At 40.4% G+C, this 24660-nt stretch overlaps 1 protein-coding gene across 10 annotated transcripts in view; it reads left to right on the top strand.

The window, feature by feature from the left end:
- Positions 1–24660, top strand: part of DIAPH2 (diaphanous related formin 2) — an 811416-nt gene that overhangs the window by 296829 nt on the left and 489927 nt on the right. For all 10 annotated transcript variants that reach the window (XM_037908252.2, XM_037908255.2, XM_043522784.1 and 7 more), the window contains 2 exons: positions 13064–13165; positions 23033–23127. In XM_037908252.2, coding sequence (XP_037764180.1) covers positions 13064–13165; positions 23033–23127 — 197 coding nt within the window. The remainder of the gene's footprint in view (positions 1–13063; positions 13166–23032; positions 23128–24660) is intronic.

The following is a 24660-nucleotide window of genomic DNA, read 5'->3' as shown; positions in this document are numbered from 1 at the left end:
TCTCTTTGTATGCTTTATTTTACCAAGTTCAGAAGGATTATTATGAAAATTAGTTTTCATTTTTAAAGCTATACTGTGTTGTTCTCTGTGCATGACATATAGTATGCTATATATAACATTCAGTAGAGAAAGAAATTGTGAATTCTTTCCCTCAGTCACACTAGAATTCTTTGTTAATCATGAAGGTAAAATGATACACAATATTTCAGTTTTAGAAGTTGTACTTTCCGTATCCTTGGAAGGGCTTTTTGGAGATTTTTCAACCACAATTCAATAATCACACATACACCTGGGAAATAGTTGCTGAATTGCATCATACATTATCTGTAAGGTCCAATGTCTCAATTGATATCCACACTGATTCATCCACTTTCTGTGTGACCAAAAGCTTCCCTTTTCTAATCCCTGTTTTCCCAATATGAGTACATATGTAATCTGATATTTTTCTGCTGATTTGTCTGAATTAATGTTGTCCTGCTGTCATACCTTGTGAGATTTCAGTATGGTGTAAGTATCATACATTAAGATGGTTTTAGAGTTGGAGACATTTTACGCAAATCCAAGTGATTAAGAAGTTTAAATTGGTGATCCAGTAGGTGACAATCTTCCCTTACTATGCTCGCTGTTACAGCCTTTCAGATGACTTGTAAAACAGGTCCTCATCACTTCCGCAAGACAGCATCTTGTTCAAAGCATATCTGAAATATAGGAAATTAAATAGTCAAAAACCACACAGTAAGTCTTTTGAAATGTATCAGAGACTTGTCTCATCAGTATTACTTTTCCCAATAGTACTGGTTGACAGATAATCAACAAGAAACTTGGAAACTTTGAGTTCTTTTGGGGCACTTTAGACAATTCAGCTGTCCTAAAATCCAGTTCAGTACCAATACCAACAGCAAATTCTTTTGCATTTTCCACTGTTTCCCCCCACGCTGCATCAGATCTTGCTGATTCTTGTTGTTTTTGAATTCCTTTGATCGTGTGTAGTACGTAGTAAAACAAGTCCACTTTATTGAAGTTGCTCTGATAATGCATTTGTCACACCAGTTATTCTTTTCAAGATAAGCATATACAATAAGAAAGGTGACTTTATCTTAGCTTGGAATCCAGTTGGCTCGGCTAAAACTTTTGAATGATATGTGCTGACTCAGATACAGTGAGAATGGCTTCATAGTGCAGTTTTATCCAATAAAACCACCTGGTAGCTGTCATTTACTCTAGCTGAATAATTTTCTGCTGGAGCTGTTTCTGAGCTTGAACAAATAACTTGTGTCTGGTATTGCTTTTGACTACAAAGTGACATGACACTTGTACAATGATAAAGAATTCTGTAACTTTGGGCATATCTGAGATAGTGTTGACTAAAGCAAAGTTTTGCTTGTGGGCGTGGCAGTGAATGTACCCACATGGAGAGCCTTCTCTTTTATTCTTGCTTGAACTCCGTTAGTCCACCCATTCATGATGTTTGCACTGTCATAGCATTGTCCCACACAAAACTTCAAGTGGAGTCTCATACTGCATACTTTGTCATAGATAAAGTTTGCTAAGGAATCAGTACAAATTTTTCACATCTGATAATTATCAATAGCTCTTTCTTTTACATGAAGGTATTGGATAGTTAGAGTAAGGTGTTCCTTCTTAGAAATGTCTTTAATCTCATCAAGGGAAACAGGAGAAAATAGTCATTTCTTGATCTTGAAGCTGTTGTTGTTCTCTGTTCACCAGAAACACAAATTAGATCATTCTGACATTTGTGAGATAAGTAACGACCATTCCAACATTCCCTTTTTGAACATAGGTTTGTATCTGTCTCCAATATCTCAAGGAATTTAGCAAAGTTTACTTGATTGTCTAATGCAGTGGTCCCCAACGTGGTGCCTGCAGGCACCTTAGCGCCCACCGGGGCATTTATGTGCATCTGCCATCAGGGCCGGCGCCAAGGAATGAAGAGGAGAGGAGTGCATCCGCTGGAGAACCTGCCACCGAAATGCCGCCAAGAAGCGTCGCTGCCTGCCACACTCTTCTGAAGGCATGAATGTGCTCTTGGCCACAGAAAGGTTGGGGACCACTGGTCTAATGCTTGACATTCAAAAAAATGTTGCTTGGATATCGCCTTTTCCTCGTCTCCTAAACTTCTTTCAATCTAGTTGTTGAAATATTTGAAGCAATAGATCTTTTTTTTTGTCTAGAATCGCAAAAAATTCAGTCCAAAAGACAATTATTTGTGGCATACGCTTTCTACATGCTGTTGAAACAGGTCACTCATGTCTTTCCACTTTGAAAATCTATAATCAGTAAATACTCGTTTCCCAGCCTTTTCAGCCTTTTGTAAGGAATTACTATCAAAGTTTTGGCAAGCGAAGCAGTAAATGACGTCTTCATTAACAGAGTACTCACTCCATTGTTGAACTCTGTCGTAGTTCTCTGACAGAGTCGCCCGTTTTTTTATCATCAGGATTAAGTAGCTTTGACAGGATGATCACTTTTTGTTTGTAACCCCCTGTGAAGCTTACCTTGGTTCCTGGTGTCTGTGTTAGTAACTCAGGGAGAAGTGGCTATTCCTTGGAGGCAGAGGGACCAAGGAAAGACTCAGAGTCCCAGTTGCAAGGTGAGGGAGAGAGAACAGAGTCTATTTTGAATTATAGGGACCCCTGTCAGCTCAGGGGTGTTACAGCAGTTGTTCTTGGATGGCACATTTTCTCAGGATGAGCAGTGTCTGAGAGAAAGGGGAGGGATTTGAGTTGAAATTTGACAGGAAAAAGTAAGTCCCATGCCTGCCTACTGGTTTCCCCCTAAGAACTGGCTTCTGGGTACTGGGAAACAGTATCCTAAATGTATTCCTTTCCTGTTTAAGGAAACTCACAGTTTATAGAACTGTTTTGGGAAAACTTCCTGCCCAGTCAGGCTGGGTTAGTCCTTCAGCTCCCTAGATAAACCAGTTACCGCCTGGCGAGTACTACACTTGCTGCTAGTTCATGGTTGCCCGCCTGCTGTGATTGCATCTGCACTCAAGGGTAGGAGATCAAGAGTTCAGATTTTTAAGTTAGTTGTTATAAACTGCATTTGATCTCTTTTTGGTGAGGGGGGAGTCTTGGAAACAGAAGAAACCTGATATCCTGCACGAAGAGGATGCCAACAGATTTATTAGCCCCAGGTTAAGTAGGTCCCTTTTCCCTGGGTCAGGTAACAGGGAAGGTTCGAGAACAATCAGAAACTTTCTGGAAACAATTAAGGCAGACAGGCTGATTAGAACACCTGCAGCCAATCAAGAAGCTGCTGGAATCAAGGCAGGCTAATCAGGGCACCTGGGTTTAAAAAGGAGCTCACTTCAGTTTGTGGTGCGCGTGTGAGGAGCTGGGAGCAAGAGGCACAAGGAGCTGAGAGTAAGAAGGCATACTGCTGGAGAACTGAGGAGTACAAGCATTATCAAACACCAGGAGGAAGGTCCTATGGTGAGGAGAAAGAAGGTGTTGGGAGGAGGCCATGGGGAAGTAGCCCAGGGAGTTGTAGCTGTCGCACAGCTGTTCCCCGAGGCACTCTAGACAGCTGCATTCTACAGGGCCCTGAGCTGGAACCCGGAGTAGAAGGTGGGCCCGGGTTCCCCCCAAACCTCCCAAATCCTGATCAGACACAGGAGAAGTTGACCTGGACTGTGGGTTCACGAAAACAATCAAACTGAGGGCTGGCCTGAATCTCCGAGGTGAGCAAATCCGCCAGTAAGAGCAAGACCCACCAAGGTAGGGGAGGAACTTTGTCACAATACGTTATGAAATCAAGGCAGTGCAGCTTTAATAGACTGTAGCCTCTAATACACTGGGTATGGTGCTCTTAATAAACAGATATTCCTCAGTCCAGTTAGTGAGTGGAAACCTGTAATCTGAGTCTGAACTCATTCTAGTTCTGGACAGCCATTTCATGTTTCAGTATAGGTCTTTTTTTTTTAATTCCTCCATAAACATAAGATACATCAACCACATGATTACTATACATAATATATCAAGATAATTTTCCTGCATATTATTTAAAGCATAAAAAGTCCAATTGAAATCCAGGATAGAAATGTCATTCTTTTCAATAAGGTTTTATAATATAATAGCGTATTTTGGAACTAACGCACTGTAACATAACTGTCAAAACTGCTGATAGAGTGATGCTTTTTACGTAAGAAGAACAGACATCGGCATTACTCTTCTTACTCAGTATCTCTTTATGTAAAATAGCTGCACATTGTATGTTTGCCACGCAGTGTTCTGTTTAAATTGCACTGTGCAACTCTTCTGTTTTTTTAATAGATATTTTTATAACAAAAAGCAGATGACAATACTGGCAAAACTTAACACTCAAGATGTTCAGCCATCATTTTGCTGTGGCGGGACACGGGACCAGGGCTTTTTCAAGTGATCGTCCACATGGATTTCACTCTTGGTGTACATGCATACTGGTGTGCAAGATCTCATTGTCTGGCTATGCCAAAAGAATGACAGGAGACATTAGATATGGCTCTAATCAGGCTGCAACTTTATTATTAGATGTCTGGGACTAACCTGTAGTGCAAGCGAAAACCCCCACAATTCAGTGGGGGGGGAGTGCTTTTTTCAGCCCACCCCCACCCCACACCTTTCCATTCATATCCCTCCAGCAGATCCACTGCCAGGAACCTCCAATTCCAGAGGTGCAGGGGGGCTTCCACCCCTTTTCATGCAGGTCCACCCAGGAATTCCCTTGTCGGGACCTTACCGACCCCACCCCCCCACTTGTAGGAGGGGTTAAGGTGGACTATAATGATGGGGGGTTGGCTCCCTGCTGTACCAATCAGAGGAGTCCCCAGCTGCCCCCGGCTTGCTCAGTTACCAAGCACCTTTGATCAGTTCTTTTCCCAAGCCATTTATCTGTTCTTTTGTGCCTTAATTTATGGAGTGCCTGCACTGAACATCCGCTATACACCTAAATAAAGAGTTGCGACATACAGCCTACCACCCATCATGCTGTGCATGAACAGAGCCCACCTGAACCTGCTGCGAGGATGGTGAAGAAACCCCCACTGCACCTGGCCAATATGGTGGTAAGCGTATGTCTAAGTTTAATTCAACCAGTTGGTTTATATAAAGTATTACTTCATGTTATGGGCAAGATAGGGTTCCTTGCCTCTGCACATAGAACCACAATTGTCGACGTTATGTCTCCAGGATTTGAGATTGATCAGACCTGAGACATATCAGTGCCTGTAAGCAATGAGCACTTGAGATGTCTTTTATGTCTAGAAGGACATGTTTCTGAGCATTGCTCAGTATGCAAATCTTTTTCAAAGCACACTCTGAAGGCAAGAAACTATTTCACACAACACACAGTCAACCTGTGGAACTCTTTGACAAGGGATGTAAAACTATAACTGGATAAAAAAAAAAAAAAGGAATTAGATAAGTTCAAAGAAAATAGGTCCGTCAATGGCTATTAGCCAAGATGATCAGGGATGCAACCCCATGCTCTGGTGTCCCTTGGCGTCTGAATGCCAGGTGCTGGAACTGGATGACGAGAGATGGATCACTTGATGATCACCTTGTTCTGCTCATTCCCTTTGAAGCATCTGGCATTGTGCACTGTCAGAAGACAGGATACTGGGCTGGATGGACCATTGGTCTCACCCAATATGGCTATTTTTGTGTTCTGAAAAGGTAGACTGCAGCTGCATCTTTTAGAAACATCAGACATTTTTTGATCCCAATAAGCAATTGGAGAGATCTCCACCTAGTCAGTCACACTTCTCTCATGCCCTGGTGATCTTTCATGTCACCCAGAGCTCACAGCACACTCAGAGGTCCCATTCTTTTGCTCTGGTGTTGACTCAAAAAGTGGCTGTAAAAATCACCACTTCAAGGACCAGGGTAGATACAAATCTCCCTCCCTGTGAGGAAATAAAAATCCTCCCCCAATGCTCCAACATTCCAAAGCCTCAAGGCAGAGCTACAGAAATTGGCACCGATGATCACTTCACATAGTAAACACTGTGCCACCTTCTTCCCTTCCCCCTCAGTAGCACTCAGTCGGCATACCTCTTTTTGGCATTGAGTGTCCTGGTGCCAGATAAGTTTGTACCTATGGTGACTGCACTGAAAATGCCTACACTGAGCACATCAGCACCAGCAACTGGACTCATGGGTATGGATGGAAGATAGCACCAAGACTGTTCTCAGCACAGGCTGATTCAGCCAGGGGACTGGTTCTGGCATCTTTAGCCTTGGTCAGATGAAGAGAGGAAATAAGTAACTATAGCCCTTAATAGGCAGAGGACGCTTGTCCAAATCACTCCTATGAAAGAAGAATACTGTTCAGCTTCTTCAGAGCATATCTGCTAGACTCTGACCCATCTTCACCATGGATAACCCTGGAAATGGGTCAGACAATTTAGGCAAGAGTCCCTAAGAGGAACTCTCAAGTCTTCTGGGGCTGGCCTCTAGACCAGATGCAAGTTTCGGTACAGCGGTCCATTGGTTGATCTTCAAGTAGGATTCCTTTTTACTCATCTCGAGGCATTGTATACTGCCTGCTAATCACCAAAAGTGGAATCTGTGTATTCAATTGTTCAAAGAAACAACTCTTACTTACCTTACAGAAATTGTTGTTCTTCAAAATGTGTTGTCCAAATGGATCCCACAACCTGCTAATTTTTAATCCTTCCGTAAGGACTTCTTCATTGGTGAAGGAAGTAAGAAGTGGTTGAGACCACTCTGACCCTTATCGCCTCAGCTTCATTGGTTGTGAAGGCTCCCAGGGCACACTGAACACTGCTATTCAAAAATCTGATTTTGTGTGCCTGGGGCACATGCACATCAAGAGTGAAATCTGTGTGGACAGTATACCTCCAAGAACCACAATTACTGTAATGTAAGTAACTGTTCTTTCTAAAACACTATCTTCTTTTATATCGGGATTACAAACCCTTATGCATCAATCAATCAAACTGTTATGCTGATGTGGTCTCAACTTTAATGCCATCTTAACATAGTGTTTGTCTGAGAAGTTGAAGGGATGCTCACTGTGCTGAATGTTGTTTTAGGCTGCACTCCGAGTCCCTTTTATAAACTCTAAAACCAACTAATTAAAGAAAAAGAGAAAATGTCAACTCAAAGGGTAAAATATAAAATCTTATTTAATGCTGTTAGGGCCGCTAAACATATTGTAGTGGTAACATTTAATGGTGTTCTGTAATTGAGTGAATGAACAGGTGTACAAGTATATTAGTTAACATACAACTGCTAATTTACAAAAGCCATGTGTGCTTACAGATTTTTGTACCAACTACTAGAGTAACCTCCTTCCCTCCTCTTAATTAGGTCTCTGAACCATTACAACATGTTTGTGTGTGTTCCTTGTGATTAGTACCATTAATCTTGTTTTATATATTTTGAACTTCTGGAACATTTTGACTAATGTCATTGTTACGTCTTCATAGGCTAAACAGGTGTAAAATGGAAATAGTTCTTTCTGTGGGATATATTAGTTAGTTCACAGATGTAGGTATCACTGAAGACACATGCTTTACAGCTGTATATGCAGTACATAACATAGAAGAATGGAATGGAAAACAATCTCTTACAGCAGGTTGCATCAGCTCTTTTTCCTCCAGCTTTGATAAACAAATACATTGTTACTCACAAAATAGAACATAACACCAAATGAAAACAAAATCTTGATTGCTTACCAACATGTTTAATTTAGACTCTCTTTGTTGTTCTGGAAAGAGTTGTTGCTGGCCTTTCCCAACACCTGAACCTTTTAATTTTCCTTGATTTGAGTCACATTATCTCTCCCTTTCTGGTTGAGGCAGAGAATGAAGAGAAGCAAAGAATAAAAAAGTGAAATCACTGTATATGTGTAGAGATTATGAGGCACTGATGTGCAGAAGTTAAAAGATACGTTTCTTTTGGTCTTTTAGTGAATAATTAAGTGAATTAATTTAGTGAATTAATTAAGAAAGGTTCCACTCATGCCAATTTAGGGAAATCTATCTTTAAAGCAGACTAAACAAAAAAAAAGTATTGTTTTCTATTTAAAATTAATCTCATGCTGTCCATTTCATTATGTGTTGGTTTTTTTTTTTTCTTGAGAACCAAGTATTTTGAATACAGGAGTTTGCCAGTGAAGAATAATTAATGTATAAATCAGCATTCAACCAAGTAAAACAATGAAACAATGAATGCTTGTTTACTGTAACCTGCTTTTGTCTTAACACTCAGAATGAGGCTAATTTCTTAATTACCCTGATTTTCAACATATCTATGAATATTTTGTTTTTGTTGAAATATGTTTTCTGAACAAATGCTTCCCAGTGACGTGCTTTCTCCCCCCCCCCCCCCCCTTTTTTTTTTTTTTGTTCAGTTTTTGATTAATAGGTTTCAGGTTAAGTAAAAATTATATTCACTTCTTTCAATGCAGTATCCCTTTTGGGAGATATATTTTGTAAATTACAAAAACAACAATTAGTATAAAATTATAACACAAACACTGTTTCAGAATGAATTTAGGATTCTAAATAACACAAACATTTAATGTACTGGAAACCCTGAGATAAGGGTCTGACACAGAATTTATAAATCACTTCCTCTTTCTCTTTTAACATATTAATCAGTACTCTACATGAGTACGAATAAGAAATCAAAATTTGTATAGCAACCTTTTCTCTGACACAAGAAATCTGATTTCAGACTTTAGTGGTGTGTGTGTGTATATATATAAATATATCTCTGCACTGCAACTCATTGAGTCTAAAGACATCTTCCTTCCTAAGTATTATATTTTAACATTTGTATACACATTTTATATATATTTCAACTATTGTGTGTATGTGCATACACAAGCACACATGTAAAGATTGCAGTAAAGTAATGGCTGTTGCAGAAAACATTGTCAAAAGATTCACCATGCTCAAAAACTACGGAAATTACAAGACAAAAATAAAATTGCCTTTGTTGAAATGTCTGACCTTGCTCTTGTTTCATGAAGTCAGTTTATTTCAGATACATGTTTGTTAACACATTGCATATGTGGTCCACAACAAGTACTGTATTAAGCTGAAGTCAACAATGCATGTTAGTATAACATCTGACACAGACATTTCTTAGTCACAAAGTAAAAAAAAAAAAAAGTAATGTATCCGTGATCAAAGTGAAGGTTCCTACATGATTTTATTCATACTTACCATAGTATATGCATGGGATTTCAAGAGCTTGCTTATTATGTGATCACTCCTTTTTTCCATCAAAAGGAAGCTAGATATACACTACTTCTCTAATATTATCTTCCATTTATGCAACTGCTATAGTTTCCATGGGGATGTTGTAAGAAGAATGAAAGAGGAAAGTGGTCCACACAACTGAATGGGAGAGATGTCTAAGAAACTGTCTCTATTAGGGCAGAGTCTACACTCTGGAAAAGTTTGATAATCTTGGAATTTTACTGTCATCCATTTGTAGATTTCTTTAATTTTTAAATTAAATGGAGATGTCAAGATGCCATGGTAAAGGGTATTCAATAGGATTTAAAATTAAAATTATGCTTATTTGCTTTGCAGTCCAGCTAGAATAGAGAATCATTTGTTTATATTTTCCCCGTTAATTTACATCGTCATTTAAGATCACTGACATAAATCTATCCTATGTATTTTACTGCAGATGCAAATATGGTTATACTACTTAAACTCACTGAGCACGCACCTACTGGTGTATAATTCAACATATATGTTAAGGTTGATTAAGAGTTGCTCAAGTTACCATGGCAATGTAACTAATAATGAAATATAATTAATTCTCTGAGTGACACATCCTATTAATGCACAATATATTGTCTCAGTGAAGGGAGAGGAGGGGGAGAGAATGCAAAAAGCAATGGCAGCAGAGGACTTAACCATATCCTTATCTCCAGTAGTGCGTGTGTGTGTGTGTATATACACCTACACACACATTCAAATAAGTGTTTTTTTTTTAAACCTACAGATTTCTTTCAAATATAAGGCATAATGGTATAAATAATAGAGATGAATGGAAATACTACCGGGTTGCATTCTCTAGGTTTTTGATTAATGTTTAGCTATTACTGTATTAATCATTCAATGTTACTTTGTTAAACTGCATTTTAATCTTGGTTACATATAGCAGCTAAACAACTTGTCATGTTGCATGTACCTACTGGGATATAAGTTAATAGAGGAGTGCTGTAACCACAAACATTACAAAAGGACAGTTTTACTAAACTAGACTAGGGAAAGGATCATAAACAAGTTTAGTTTATTTATGCTGATATCCACGCATCAGTGCAAAACTAATGAATTTTTAACACAATATTATATAAAATATTTGACTTGTAAGAAATAAGAAAATGTAGTAGAAATATGTTACTTAGTAAAGTAATTACTGCTACTTACCTGAGTTGTTAGTTTTAATCATTATTGAAAATTTGGAATAACTGCCTTACCCCAGTACTTTTACTAGCCACAATCTATGCTACTGTGTGAATGTTAAAATTTGCATGGATATTAACTATTAAATTACTGTCTGAGGAGTAAATATTTGTCATTACTTTCCCAAGAGAGCTCTCCCAACAACACCTGTGCATAATGTCCATTACCATATAATAAACAGGAGCAAATGCAGTGGCAGAGTAGACCCTCTGATGACAATTTACAAATATTGATCAAGACATGTAGGTAAATGAACGACAAAATGGATTTAAACTGCCAGCAGTAACTTTCTTAATTTAACAATAGATGAGGGGTGCTTTATGCTAGCCCCTTCTCTTGCACCATCATTTAATTGGATCTTGTGCGGAGTTACAGGGCTCCAACCATATAACCAGTGATTCAGGGTAGACTCTTTTCAGCCTATCTCTAGGACTCAGCTCACTTCTGAATACTCTAGCCCTCCATCTGTGAGGGAGGTAGCCAGGGGAACCTCTGTCTGTGAAATTTTAAGGTTTACCCTTCTTCCTACAGACAAAAGATCTACCAGCCAAATCCCGGGTCTCATTTAACTCTGGGATCTGGCCTTTTTTATTTTCACTGGACATTGGCTGCAAATTATGATGAACAAAACATTTGTACATTATCTCTTAATATTAAAATTCTCGTTGTTTTTCCTTTTAATCTAACTGCTCCACAATGCTGCAAGGAATGCGCGCGCGCACACACGCACACCACCAAACCTCCACTCCCCCTACCCCCCCCCCCCCAAATATATATATATATATCAAACGCATCATAACACACCCCACCAGATCTTCACCAATTTGGCCCGACTGGAAAAAAATTCCTTCCTGATCCTGAAAACAAGTAACTATGACATTTTGGAAATGCAGGTCCATATAACTTCACTACAGGAAGGGAAGCACTGGGAAGTGGGACAATTATTGGGACAAGATTGTCCCCCAGACACTGGGGAAGGCTTTCAATTGAATAGAGAGGGAGGTGATAGCCAATAAGTCTATTGGTGACTGATAGTTGTAAAATTTAATCCTGCTTTTGATATCCTTATATACTAATTGAATTGTTGATTCTGCAGATATGAACACTTGAGTAACTTTAAGCATGGGAGTAGGCCGTTGCTATTGTGCTCAATGGACCTACTCTGTTGTGTAAAGTTACTTATGTGTAGAAGTGTTTGCAGGATCAGATCCTAGGTGACAGTTACTCATTCCTGATTTGTATCCTTCAGTTATGTCTCAGTTCTAATCTCAAATGGACAAATATTTGTATCATCATTTTTAAAGATGACCTAGAAAAGGGTACAAGCTAGGTTAAATGATTTTTTGCAGTTGTGTCCTGGTTTTCCTGAAAGTGTTTCGTTGGGTTTTTTTTGGGTAGAGGGCTCTTGGAAGAAGTGTGCTGTTTACTCCCATGTTACAGTTGAAGGAGGTGAAGTGTTGCATTTTTGATAGAAACCTGGTTTCTTCCAAACGTTCATTGGTCACTGGAAATTCAAAAAGTGTAAACAAACAAAGAGCAAGTTGTACACAGAACGACTAAATGTGCCTTCTCTTTTCCGTTGCTCAGCTGTCATCCATATGTGTTTTGTGATGAGATAATTTCATTAGTTTGGCATTCATTATTGTCTTCCAGAATAATAAAAATATGAATTTCCTAAAGTTGAAAAACAAACAACGAACTTTTAGAGACCACCTTTAAGCATCTTAAAAAGCAAATCTACAAACCCTTTTTTCCCTTTTTGTATTACCTCTAAGGACCGTCAGATATAAAGAAAGCCATGTGTGTGCATTTGCTTGATAGAATTTAAGATTAATTTAATTGGTACCTGTGAAATTTGCATGAAAAATATTTGTCCAGTTATGCAAAAAAGTGTTCATATGTACGTGTTTAAAATTTAAATGGTGTGTGTTAGTATATATCATTTTATAAGTTCCAAATATAAAACTTTCAGTCAGATAAGCAAATGTATTAATCCAAAACCTAGAATATTCATAAAAGTTCTGATTTGATTTTATGCATTACAACAATGGTATTTATAATTTTGATTAAATTATTAAAAATGTAATAGATGCCTACAGTTTTGAGAGTATTGTCATTAGATCTCATAAACAAAACTGGTTTGTGACTGATGGGTTCTTGTAAGGGAAACCTTCAGGACGGTACAGGAAATGGCGGTGCTTCAGCAGATAGCTCTCATCTTCTTTGACCTGTATTGAATCACTGGAGAGTTTATTGTTGAATGTGTTGGATTTCAAAATCCAAGAAAAACTGAGAAAACAACCAGTTTCTGTGATTTTAGTATTTTTGCAAGAGCGGAAGTATACATCCCAGTGTCCTATCAAATTTCAGTTTGTAAATTCTGTATGGCCCTTCTACTGCTTTTTAATTTTGTTTTATTTGCCATTGTGTTTGAGAAGATCTTATTGTGAGTTAACATGTTTCTTTTCCCTTGAACTGAAGAAAAATTGAGAAGTTATTTTTTCCCCTCTAAGGTAGCATTAGTGTCTTAAATGAAGTCGTATCTGTTAAAAATTTAAAACTATTATTGGTGAATTAGAAATTCATATGTACACATTTATTTTACAGCTAAAAAGGCAGTAGATGATACAGAAGAAAAGAAAGTAGTTCTGCCAAAAAAACGAGTTAAAGAATTAAGAATCTTGGATGGAAAAACAGCACAAAATCTGTGTAAGTAGTATTAAATCATTTATCCGATAAGCAGAAAAATGAGCTTGCAAACGAGCTTTAACCGGTTGTTGTGTTAATTCCCCTTCCTCCTCTTATCTTGTCATTTTCAGTCTACAAGGAAAATAATGAAATAAACATTTATTTTCCTCATGATGCTGCAGCTGTTCTGCAGAACCCAGTTCCTTATTCATCTGCTTGTTGCTGAACTCTGGACAAATAATGCATTATATTGCGTGAAACGCAGTGTAGCAAAATGGTTTTGACGATTCTCCAGACTCATGCAGTGGGAAAGTAGGAGCACAACTGCATTCTCTCAACAAGCCTGCAGTCACTTCTGTGGGTCTGGGCATAGCTTCTTAGGAGGAAAAAGAGAGTCAAAGAAGTAGCTACTTCAAATGGCTTTCTCTTCAGGTCTAGGCACATTTCCAGTCAAAACTCACTCAAGATTTACTGCTCTTTACCGTCAGTAGACCTTGTTCTTTGAGTAATTGTATTCCACTGAGGGTTATGCATGCACATAATGCACCCTGACCTTTTGAAAATAATGTTGTTTGGCAGTCCGCATATGCACCCTGTGCCATCTCATGGTTTTGCCCAAGGCGATAAAGGTGTGGCAGGTTGCCGGTGTCTCCAGTTCCTTCTCATTGCCACATGGTCTGAGTTGGAGTTTCTACTCCAAAAGTTTATAAAAATATCCAAACTGTTCATAGTTCAGATTTATTGTTTGTTCTGTATTTTTTTGTTTGATTCCACCTTTTTTGTAGCAGATTTAGAAATTGGGGCGCCACTTAAATGGTGTTTTCTGCCAGACTACTCCCTTCCCCTCTTCCCCCCAGTACCTGGGATTGGGTACTGGATTATGCCAGAGATGCCAGGGTTCAAAACCTGTACTGCCTGCTCCTACTCATTTTCCATCAGTGATGAGCACCAGCACTTTCTGTAGGGAAAGCCATATCATAGCCACATGCAGTATCTGCCTCTCCTTTCCTGACCGTACTCAAGAGAACCAGACTCTCTACCTCAGGAAAGACTTTATGGAGGATGCCATGGGACCGGCTTCGGCTCATGGCTAGGGAAACCCCCCTGTACATCAGCCTGAACAGGTGAAGAATGCTCCCCATACTGCAGAACCCCCATAGTGTTTCGCCAGTACCAATGCTAAGGACTTCACACCGGAGCATAGCCATGAACTAAGGAAGCATGCGCATATTAAGCATGGCAGTAAGTTTTACTCCAAGTCTGTGAAGGATTTGGCACTGTCCATGAGTTCTGGCCATATTCCATGTCTCACGAGACTGAGAAATGGATGCACTGATTGCTGGATCTGCCGGTATCAATTACAGATCCTGCCACTCCATCTCCTCCAGCTCCACTGGTGTCCCGGGAACTGTCAGTCTCCAGATAGATGCAGTTCCCTCCAGAACAGATACCCCAGGAGATTGGGAAGATCCCTGAGTGCCCATGAGTTGTTTGCACTGGAGGGACTGCCGTCTCCATGAGCCCCGATCTTACCACCAGTTTGAAGGGACATTTCAACTGCTATGTCCCTGCTGCCTTCTATTCCAGTAATTCCGACAGTACCACCATTTGGTGAGAATTCTGACTCCTTTGATTCAGACGATACGGATGTCTGACACTGTGTCCATATCGTTCTGGAAGCATGACTACTGGAATGTTCCAGTGGCTCCATGGTAGTTCCCCACCTTACCTTATCCACATAGTTGTTATCTGGCACTGGTCCCAGGCTATGCAACAGCAGGTCAACCGGGTTGTGGCCCCAATATTCATGCTCTGAAAGATCCCACTAGGTTCAGGAGAATTTCTCCACGTTGCCACCACAACCCTTGTCAGGTAGATGCTCCGACAGTGTTGGTTGACGCACTGGTTAGCCCAACTTCACCGCTATCCCTCATCTTCTCCAGACGCAGCCACTCCTTCAATCCCCTCCTCTCTGTTGGACAACTATCACCAGTTCCAAGAATTGCTGTGGAGAATAGCCAATGTCCTATAGATCCCCTTAGAGGAGGTACAAGACAGTCAGCACCAGCTGCTTGACATCTTATACAGTTTGATACCAGTGAGTGTGGTCCTACCAACCAGTGGTGCCATCCTCCAGTTGGCATGCACTGGCATACCCCAGCCACACATCCTGAAAGGGGCTGAGAAGTAATACTGTGTCCCTACCAAAGGGTCAATGTTCCTGTTCTCTCATTCTCTACCGAACTCATTGGTCATCCAGGTGACTTCAGAGTGTTCCAAGCTACAACACCCCCGCTCCACCCTTGTGACTCTGCAGTCGCGGACATCTTTGACTGATGAGGAACTCCAGTGAGGGATCTTCTTGCATTCCACAACAACACCAGCTGCACCCAATATTGTTCAAGGGGAGAAATCAGAGCCCAGTCTCTGTGGGATGCCCTAATCATGAATTGGTGGGACTGCACATGCTGTGCTTTCCCCCGCCCCCACCTGGCTCCTCCTACCACGAGTAGTCCACAAGGTCAGATGAGAGAAAGCAGCAACTCCTGATCACCCCCTGATGGCCTTACCAATTCTGGCTCCCACTTCTCCTCTGAATGTTGAAGCACCTTCCATTCATGCTTTGGCTGTTCCCAGAGCTACTCAACACAACAGCAGACTCAGACACCCCAACTTGCACACCCGTCGATTGATGGCCAGTGCAAGTGTCCTTTGAAGCAGCAGGAAAGACTCCACAAGGTGCTCATATTGAGCCAAATGGATGGATTTCACTTCCTGGGCTACACGACAGGGCCTTGTCCCCGAAGCGATGGGCATCCCACTACCCTTGGGGTATTTCCTCTTTCTGAAGGACTCGGGACTGGCACTCAGTTCCATAAAGCTGCCATTAAGCACTCTGAGCCATAAAGCTGGGGGAGTGAAAGAGCTTGAGGCTACCCCACAGGAAGGAATTCCCAAGTGCGCCTTCCTGGGTTCTCAAAAGGGTTTTTTTGTTAGTTTGTTTTTTTGCATTTAGGTGGTGGCAGCATCTACCCATCCAAGGTCAGAGAGAAGTTGTAACCTTGGGAGTTTAATACAAGCCTGGAGTGGCCAGTATTAATTTTTAGAATTCTTGCGGGCCCCCACCTTCTGCACTCGAAGTGCCAGAGTGGGGAATCAGCCTTGACACCCCCCAATGGGACCTCACCTCATTGACAACCACTCCCTCCTGCTCGCTATTTCTCCTTTCCATGAAAGTCGCTTTCCTCATAGCTATTACATCAGCTAGGAGGGTTGGGAGACATGGTAGCTAACCCTCCTCCCCCTTCACCACTTTCTATAAAGACAAGGTCTCTTTACGTCTTCACTCTAAGTTCCTACCCAAGGTGGTTTCCGAGTTCCACTTCAGTCAAGTCATACATTTACATACCTTCTTCCCCAAGCCTCACACCTCTAATGGAAAAGGGAGGTCTCACTTGTTAGATGTTCGAAGAGCTTTGGCTTTTCATCTTGATTAGACAAAGCCCTTCCGGAAATCTCCGCGGCTTTAGTAGCCATAGCAGAGAGATTCAAAGGCAAGCCATTTCCACCCAGAGAATCTCCAAGAGGGACTCAGGGTGCATTATGCACTGCTATCAATTATTGGGACAATCCTCCTGAAGAGATTTGGGCCCATTCTACGAGAGCACAAGCATCAACTACAGCCGCACTCCACAATGTGCCCCTTGCAGACATATGCAAGGTAGCCATGTGGTGTTCGATACACATCTTATTCCACACACACTACTCTAGTGCATGATTCTGCCATGGGTGATTCATTTGGAGCAGCAGTTCTCCATTCCACAGTCTCCTTACACCATCTTCCCACATAGGTAGTGCTGGTTACTCGCTCTCGGTGGAATACAATAGGGACTATCCCTCAAAGAGGAAAATGAACATACTTACCTGTAACTGGAGGTTCTTTGAGATGTGTGGTCTCTATCAGTATTCCAAACGCACCGTACTTTCCCTCTGCTGTGGATCCCATAGATCTGTGGTAGAGAAGGAACTGGAGATGCCAGTTGCCTGCTGCATCCTTTATCACCTCAGGCTTAACCATGAGGTGGCACAGGATGCTTGTGCGGACTGTCGAACACTAAAAGCTCCAGCTCCCGGCACATGTGCATAACCGTCAGCGGAATACAGGTAGGGGCCATGCATCTCAAAGAACCTCCAGTTACAGGTAAGTAACTTCATTTTCTGTTGCACCACATCTCCCTCCAGGGAAATTTCTTAGGAGCTGCTGTTTGGGACTCTGTGATAGCATGACTCATGAAAAAGCTTGGACTTGTCTCTCAATAGCTGTGCCCCTCTAGCCATCTAAAGCACATTCCATTTTGACTTATTGCTATTGTACCAGAGAACTAATTCAGACTAATGACTGTGTGACCTGTTGTTTAAAAGAGCACAAGAGCAAGCGAGAGTAGGAGAGCTAGTAATCACAAAACGCATTTCATTTAGATAAGTTAATTTGTACTAATTGTTTAAGTAACACTTCATAGTATATATGTACTTCTAAATGTAATGTTACGTGTCTTGGAAATATAATGAAATCTTAGTAATGCAAGGTCTTACTGCCATTAAACCTTTCTATGAAGGGTGGAATAATTGTTGAGAATTACTTGGATTGTGAATTTGCAAAATTTATATAAAGCAAGAGGTGTGTACATTGATGCAGTGATTCATTTAATGTGTGGAATAGGAAATGTTAAAACAAATAAACATTTTAAAATGAAAAGCTTTACCCATTGAATCTAACACATGGAGAAGCTTTGAAGTATTTCACACATTTGTGTTTGGAAGTCCCCAGTTAATATCTGTGCAGGCTGCAAGTCCTATCCTAAACTGGGAAATCTTTAATATTTAAATAGGTTAACAAAAACATTTAGTTATTATCATTATGTCTGTTCTTTACCATTATTTTCACTAAACCAGTATAATTTACCCTGAAAGCAAGGGCAGATACTTCTGCCCAATACAATTGTTAATTTTTGGAATAAAGAATCTATTACTACCATCTATGATAACGCTAGTATATGCCTGCCTTGTTGCCCACGTGCTTTCAAGAATAGCCTTGCAATCTGACCCTATATAATTCATTCTACTTAATGAGGATTTTTGGAAAGTATTTTAAAAATGTAGCAACAAAATATGTGCAGGCTTACAGAAAAAATACGTTATTAATTAGTACTGCTGAGAAACATGTAGGTTCTCATTTTCCAACTATCATGGGCTAAGAGCTCAGTCAGGCCAAACCTTTATGACTTGGTCACCTAAAGTTAGCCTTATGACACAGAACCAATTGACCTAAACAGTTGGTCTTATCTCTGTCTCCCGTCTTCCCCCCCCCCCCCCTCATCCCATTGAATTTAGTGATAGCTAGAGGTGGTCACTACCTGTGAAAACCAAGCTACTTTTATTTCGGTTTTGAGCTTTAAGGTAGAGCTGTGGCCTCCATACTTAGTGGCAGGATGACATTGTGTTGCTCTGCATTGATTCTTAAAGGCAGCTTTGATAAATTCCTTAAGGAGCAAGTCCTCTTCATATTCCCTGGCCAAGTGGTGGTCGTGGAGGTGGTGGTGGGGAATTGCAGAACCATACCACTATCTGCCTGGCCCATCTATGCACATAAGGAATGAAAACAGAATGGAAAAGTAATAATGATTCCCCACCTGGGGTCTCACATACATTCTGTAAGCTTCAGAATGACAAAGCCCAATTGCCTGAATTGCTCTAGCTCCCATACTCAGCTGGGCGACTGCTGTTGCTGCCCCAATCCTGAATGAGAGGGAACCATATTCATGTGTAGGGATCCCCAGCCTCATCAGTCCCTGTATTAAAACTGTAATAAACTAATATGTTGTGAGGGGACACCCATCACCATGAATAAAGATCCTCCCTGGTCTTATTGCCACGTATGCCCTCGCTGCCTCCACAGGGAAGATCCCAGGCTTGCCACCTTCCTGTAGAATAATGGATTCACTCTCGCCCCCTTGATCCATTTTTGACGACTTCCAGGTGAATATAACCAATCACCCCTTCCAGTGTATATCCCTCAGTTCCAAAGACCTGCCAGAAGAATCCTTACAGGATCCAGCTACTAGCTCACTGATCTTAAAAGCTCCGAAAAAGGCTGCCACAAATGCCAGCCTGAATAAGGCCATCTCCTGTCCACAGCCTCACATATGGATTTCAGGATCTACATCAGATCCCTAAGTGTGTTAACAGTGATGGAATGACACGTATCCTCACTCAGGCTGGTGCTTCCAGACCACCCTGCTCTAAACCTTTGAACTAAAACACTGGGTAACAGCTTAGCCTATTGACAGATGTAAAGGCTGATAGGTGAGTAGAGATGGTTGAAGATGCCAGTTGTTGGATTGCTAACAACACCATGCACTGCAGCATATATTTCTCTGCAATGGGCCATATTGGTGACAGGCCTTCCAGATCCTGGAATTGCACAGAATTTAACTCTGCAATGTTTGCGGAGATACCGATCTCTGTGCTACACTGACAACCATCATATGCCAAGATTCCATAGTTAGTGGTATTTGTTCGGGTTCCGTGTTGGCTCCTGGTGCCAGATCCCAAAATCTGTCCATCTGAAAATGAGACAATGCATGTGCTATTATCAACCCTGGGCACATGCTTGGAAGAGAAATAGATGCTAATGCTTAAACATGGTAGTACAAATGCCCTTACCAATCACATAACCCTGTGTGATCTGGAGGACTGGTTATGGATAACGTATACCGGCTATGTTGTCACACCAGAAACAAGCCCTTTTATTTGCAAACTCCATTCCCCAAATAACCACTGGAACCAAAATAGGAAAAATTCCAGGAATGTTATATTCTGCACTATCCCTGTTACCATCCAGGTGGAGAACCATTTTTGGGTGAACTATCTGCTTTGGTAAAATATCCCAAAACCCATGCCTTCCAAAGCATCTGAGTAGATCTTATAATCAACCTCCATTATTCATTCCTTCCTTCCAGAATGACACTCCATTAAAATTGCTCAGAAATTGTCCCCACACCCTGGGAAGAAATCCTCCATCTTTCTAATAACTCTTTTAAAATGGTGAGGTCTTTCTATGCTTGCAGTGGTCACTGCCAACCCCAGGCTTACCACCGAGCAGGGAAAGTTCTGACTAGACCGCAGTTCACAGAGTGTAACTTTCTTTGCCCCTCTACCTCTTCTAATTAAGCCCAGTATCTCCCAAAGCTTATCCTGAGGGAGTTGCAGTATACCAGCCTATGCATCTAGCTTGATCCCCAGCTAGGTCAGTGTAGAGGAAGGTCCCTCTGTGTTGGTCACATGTGCTGTCTCTCTCCTATTCTGAAAGTCCATTATTGAGAGACAGGCTCAAATATTAACATAGTTGAAAGAGTATCAAGGCAATAATTATCAAAGCTCACCTTATGGCCTGGTCATGTTATTAGAATGAGTGATGATAGACTGTGAAAGAAAGATTTCTCAGAAAGCACAGGAGGGGTGGTCAGTGAAAATATTTTTGCCACGTTTAAATAGAATCTTAGCTCATTCAACATAAATTTTGATATCAGAGACATAATGAAGAGCAACTATCAGTAAAGGTTGTAAACACTTTGAAGAAGATAGATGTGGAAAAACTGATTTTAAAAAAAAGGCCAAGCATCCTGTCAAGTATTCAGTGGGAAACTGCATGTTCCCTTGTGACATCTGTTCACGATCTTGCTTCTCACAGATTGGACTGTGTAGCCACATGAGAACACCACATGATGCTGTGACATCATTGTCAGATGGGATGGAGAGCCATATCATGGCCAGGGTGTTCGTGTTAGCACAGACATGGCTCACCTTGACACAACTGTGCTAAGGCTTGGTTAATGTTGAAGTCTACATGGAGCCAGTATTGAAAATGATGGCACAGAAGCCAACCTCAGGTAGAAACTTTGGCCACAGTGGGTCTCTGGTAGAAATTGATCTGAGAGACACTTCTCTGACAAGCTGATTTGACACCCTGTCATAAATATAAAGGGAAGGGTAAACCCCTTTAAAATCCCTCCTGGCCAGAGGAAAAATCCTCTCACCTGTAAAGGGTTAAGAAGCTAAAGGTAACCTCGCTGGCACCTGACCAAAATGACCAATGAGGAGACAAGATACTTTCAAAAGCTGGGAGGAGGGAGCGAAACAAAGGGTCTGTGTCTGTCTGTGTGCTGCTTTTGCCGGGGATAGAACAGGAATGGATTCTTAGAACTTTTAGTAAGTAATCTAGCTAGGTAAGTGTTAGATTATGATTTCTTTAAATGGCTGAAAAAAGAACTCTGCTGAATAGAATGACTATTCCTGTCTGTGTGTCTTTTTTGTAACTTAAGGTTTTGCCTAGAGGGATTCTCTGTTTTGAATCTAATTACCCTGTAAGGTATCTACCATCCTGATTTCACAGAGGTGATTCCTTTACTTCTATTAAAAGTCTTCTTGTAAGAAAACTGAATGCTTTTTCATTGTTCTCAGATCCAAGGGTTTGGGTCTGTGGTCACCTATGCAAATTGGTGAGGATTTTTACTAAACCTTCCCCAGGAAGTGGGGTGCAAGGGTTGGGAGGATTTTGAGGGGAAAGATGTGTCCAAACTACGTTTCCCAGTAAACCCAGTTAGAGTTTGGTGGTGGCAGTGGATATTCCAAGGACAAAGGATAAAATTAATTTGTACCTTGGGGAAGTTTTAACCTAAGCTGGTGAAAGTAAGCTTAGGAGGTTTTCATGCAGGTCCCCACATCTGTACCCTAGAGTTCAGAGTGGGGGAGGAACCCTGACACACCCCTTCATGTTATTGCAGCTCAGATGGTTGCAACTGTGGTAGCCTATCAGGACTACTTGGTGACTTTTAAGTCCAAAATCCATTTGGAAGAGTATAGATTAGCACAGGGGCCACACAGCAGTGGGGCTTCCCTGAGATATTTCAGCTAACTCATCTTAAATTTCTTTGAGAGCCTCAGAGCTGTGTTAGGCTTTAAAAGCATACAGCATGTGCTCACCTCTGTACTGGCCCTGCTACTACCCCAGTAGAGGTGGGGAGGAGGGCCACGTGTCTTTTCCCACGTCATGTTTATCCCTTTGGGAAATGTTGTACTGCTGTTGATGTTGCATTTTTTCAGCACTTTATCTCACACAATGCTATAGAGTACCAGCTCCCAAAGATTATTAGCAATCTGAAGTGCACAATTTACACATACATGTGAGTGCTTTTTGTGAAAGGGGCAGGATTGAAAGTACAAGATTGAAATATTCTATTCACAGCATACGTCCAGTAGGTACAGTAGCAGTGCAAACATTTTACCCTTCATAGAAAATTGCTTCGGTGTTTGTGAGGGTGTGTGTTACAGTATGAGAGAGTAGAATCATAGGACAGGAAGAGACCTTAAGGGGTCAAAAGGTGACCAGATAGCAAATTTGAAAAATCAGGACACTATGTGGGGAGCGATAGGTGCCTAGGTTTTTAAAAAAAAAAAAAAAGCCCCAAATATCAGGACTGTCCCTATAAAATCGGGACATCTGGTCACTCTAGGTCATCTAGTCCAGTTCCCTGCACTTATTTCAGTCTTTGGCCTGTCAGTTCAAATCATCAAGGAGGAAAAATATAATTGCCTTTTTATTTTTTAAGAATGTGGACATTTGTCATTAGAAATTGTCATGAGATAACCGACTTATTTTGCTAAAACATTTTGTAGTCTTCTGTATAAATCCATTTTTTCCTGTAGATAATCTGACCTATAGTTAACCTATTTCTGAATGTTTTTTGCAGTAAAAATATTACTTAAAATATGATGTTGCTTCATACTTTTGACTTTATTTGTTTTTAATAACTTCGTATTTAATTTCAGCAATCTTTCTGGGATCTTTCCGAATGCCTTATGAAGAAATAAAAAATATTATTTTAGAGGTGGATGAAAAGAAGCTGAGTGAATCCTTGATTCAGGTAAGTTATAATGTCATCTGTTTCAGCAAAACAGCTTTCCTCATAACAATCTCTTCAAAGAAATGAGCTTTAACTCAAGAAGAAGAATAAGGAACTATTCAAAATTGTGTGCTAAACGCATGCTATAAACTCCTCACTTTATCTTCTTTAATACCTATGCATTGTGTCTGCTCTTTCAGTTTTATTTTTGGATGCGAAGAATACAGACAAAGTAATTGTTATATAAAGGAACTGTTGACAACAGGGTACATTTGTTTGCCATAGTCTGGCTCCTTTTTGCTTTCATGTTAATTTTCTCATGCATACAGAAAACACTAAGATAATAATGAGTAAATACTCAAAATGGTCATTAAGCTATCTTCTACTGATGACGTGTGGGGATACCCCAACCCCCATTCATGTCTGAGAATACAAGAGCCATGCTGGACATCAGATACATTGATTTAATATGGGGTAATATTTACTGCTTGTTAATTACAATATTTTGCAAGTTCGTGCTTCATCATGATGACTTACAGATTTTTTTTTTTTGCAGTCTGTGGCAGAGGACATAGTACAATTATATTATTGACACCTTTTATTTAATATATGCAAGGGTATCATGCTGCTTCATGCAATGCCCCCTTAAAGTCAATGAGTTTTGCTTGCGTGGTGACTGTATTGTCAGGCACCATGTACTTAACAATCAGTCATGTTTCCTTTTGTCACTGTGAACATAAATATTGCCTGCAATCATGAAGTATGTATTTTATTCTCTTTTCTGTGCACCTCCATATACTTTCCTCTTGATAGGGGAAGTTAGTACAGTGTCTGATTCTGCAGGCCTCATGGAGACAAAACTACTCCTAACTTGAACTAATTTGATGAGGAGTGAGGCCTCAGTAAATTATCAATGACCAAATACATCTATTCCTGATCTGTTCCCAGCAAAAGCATCAGACAGACAGACCCTTTGTTCCCGCTCCCTCCAGCTTTGAAAGTATCTTGTCTCCTCATTGGTCATTTTGGTCAGGTGCCAGCGAGGTTATCTTAGCTTCTTAACCCTTTACAGGTGAAAGGGTTTTGCCTCTGGCCAGGAGGGATTTTATTGCACTGTATATGGAAAGGTGGTTACCCTTCCCTTTATGTTTGTGACACAAGCTATATAATATAAGTCTGGCCTTATTCAAACTGTTCTGAAAAAAAATCTTCCTTTCGAATCTAATCCTCCAGATATGTGAGATTGTCATTTATTTACTAGTATAACATTTTCAGTGATACCAATTGCAAAGTATTTACTGGTGGAGGTTGTTTGTTTAATCATTTAATACATTTTAGATCTTCTAAAAAATTGTATACAAAAACTTAGTTATGCATCTTACATATCACAGGAGTTAAAGCTAAATTGGTAATATATAGTTTTACATATTGAAAATGCTACCTTTCTAATTTATTGTGTTTTAGAAGATATTACTTCCATCTTGTAATTACCAGAAATAATTGGATTATTACTTATATTGAGTACAGAGGAAAATTAATACCATGGTGCTAGTT

Source organism: Chelonia mydas, chromosome 9, assembly GCF_015237465.2.
Source record: "Chelonia mydas isolate rCheMyd1 chromosome 9, rCheMyd1.pri.v2, whole genome shotgun sequence".
Classification (NCBI taxonomy): Eukaryota; Metazoa; Chordata; order Testudines; family Cheloniidae; genus Chelonia; species Chelonia mydas.
The sequence above is the reverse complement of the archived record's forward strand: the minus strand, read 5'-3'. Positions and strand labels throughout refer to the sequence as shown.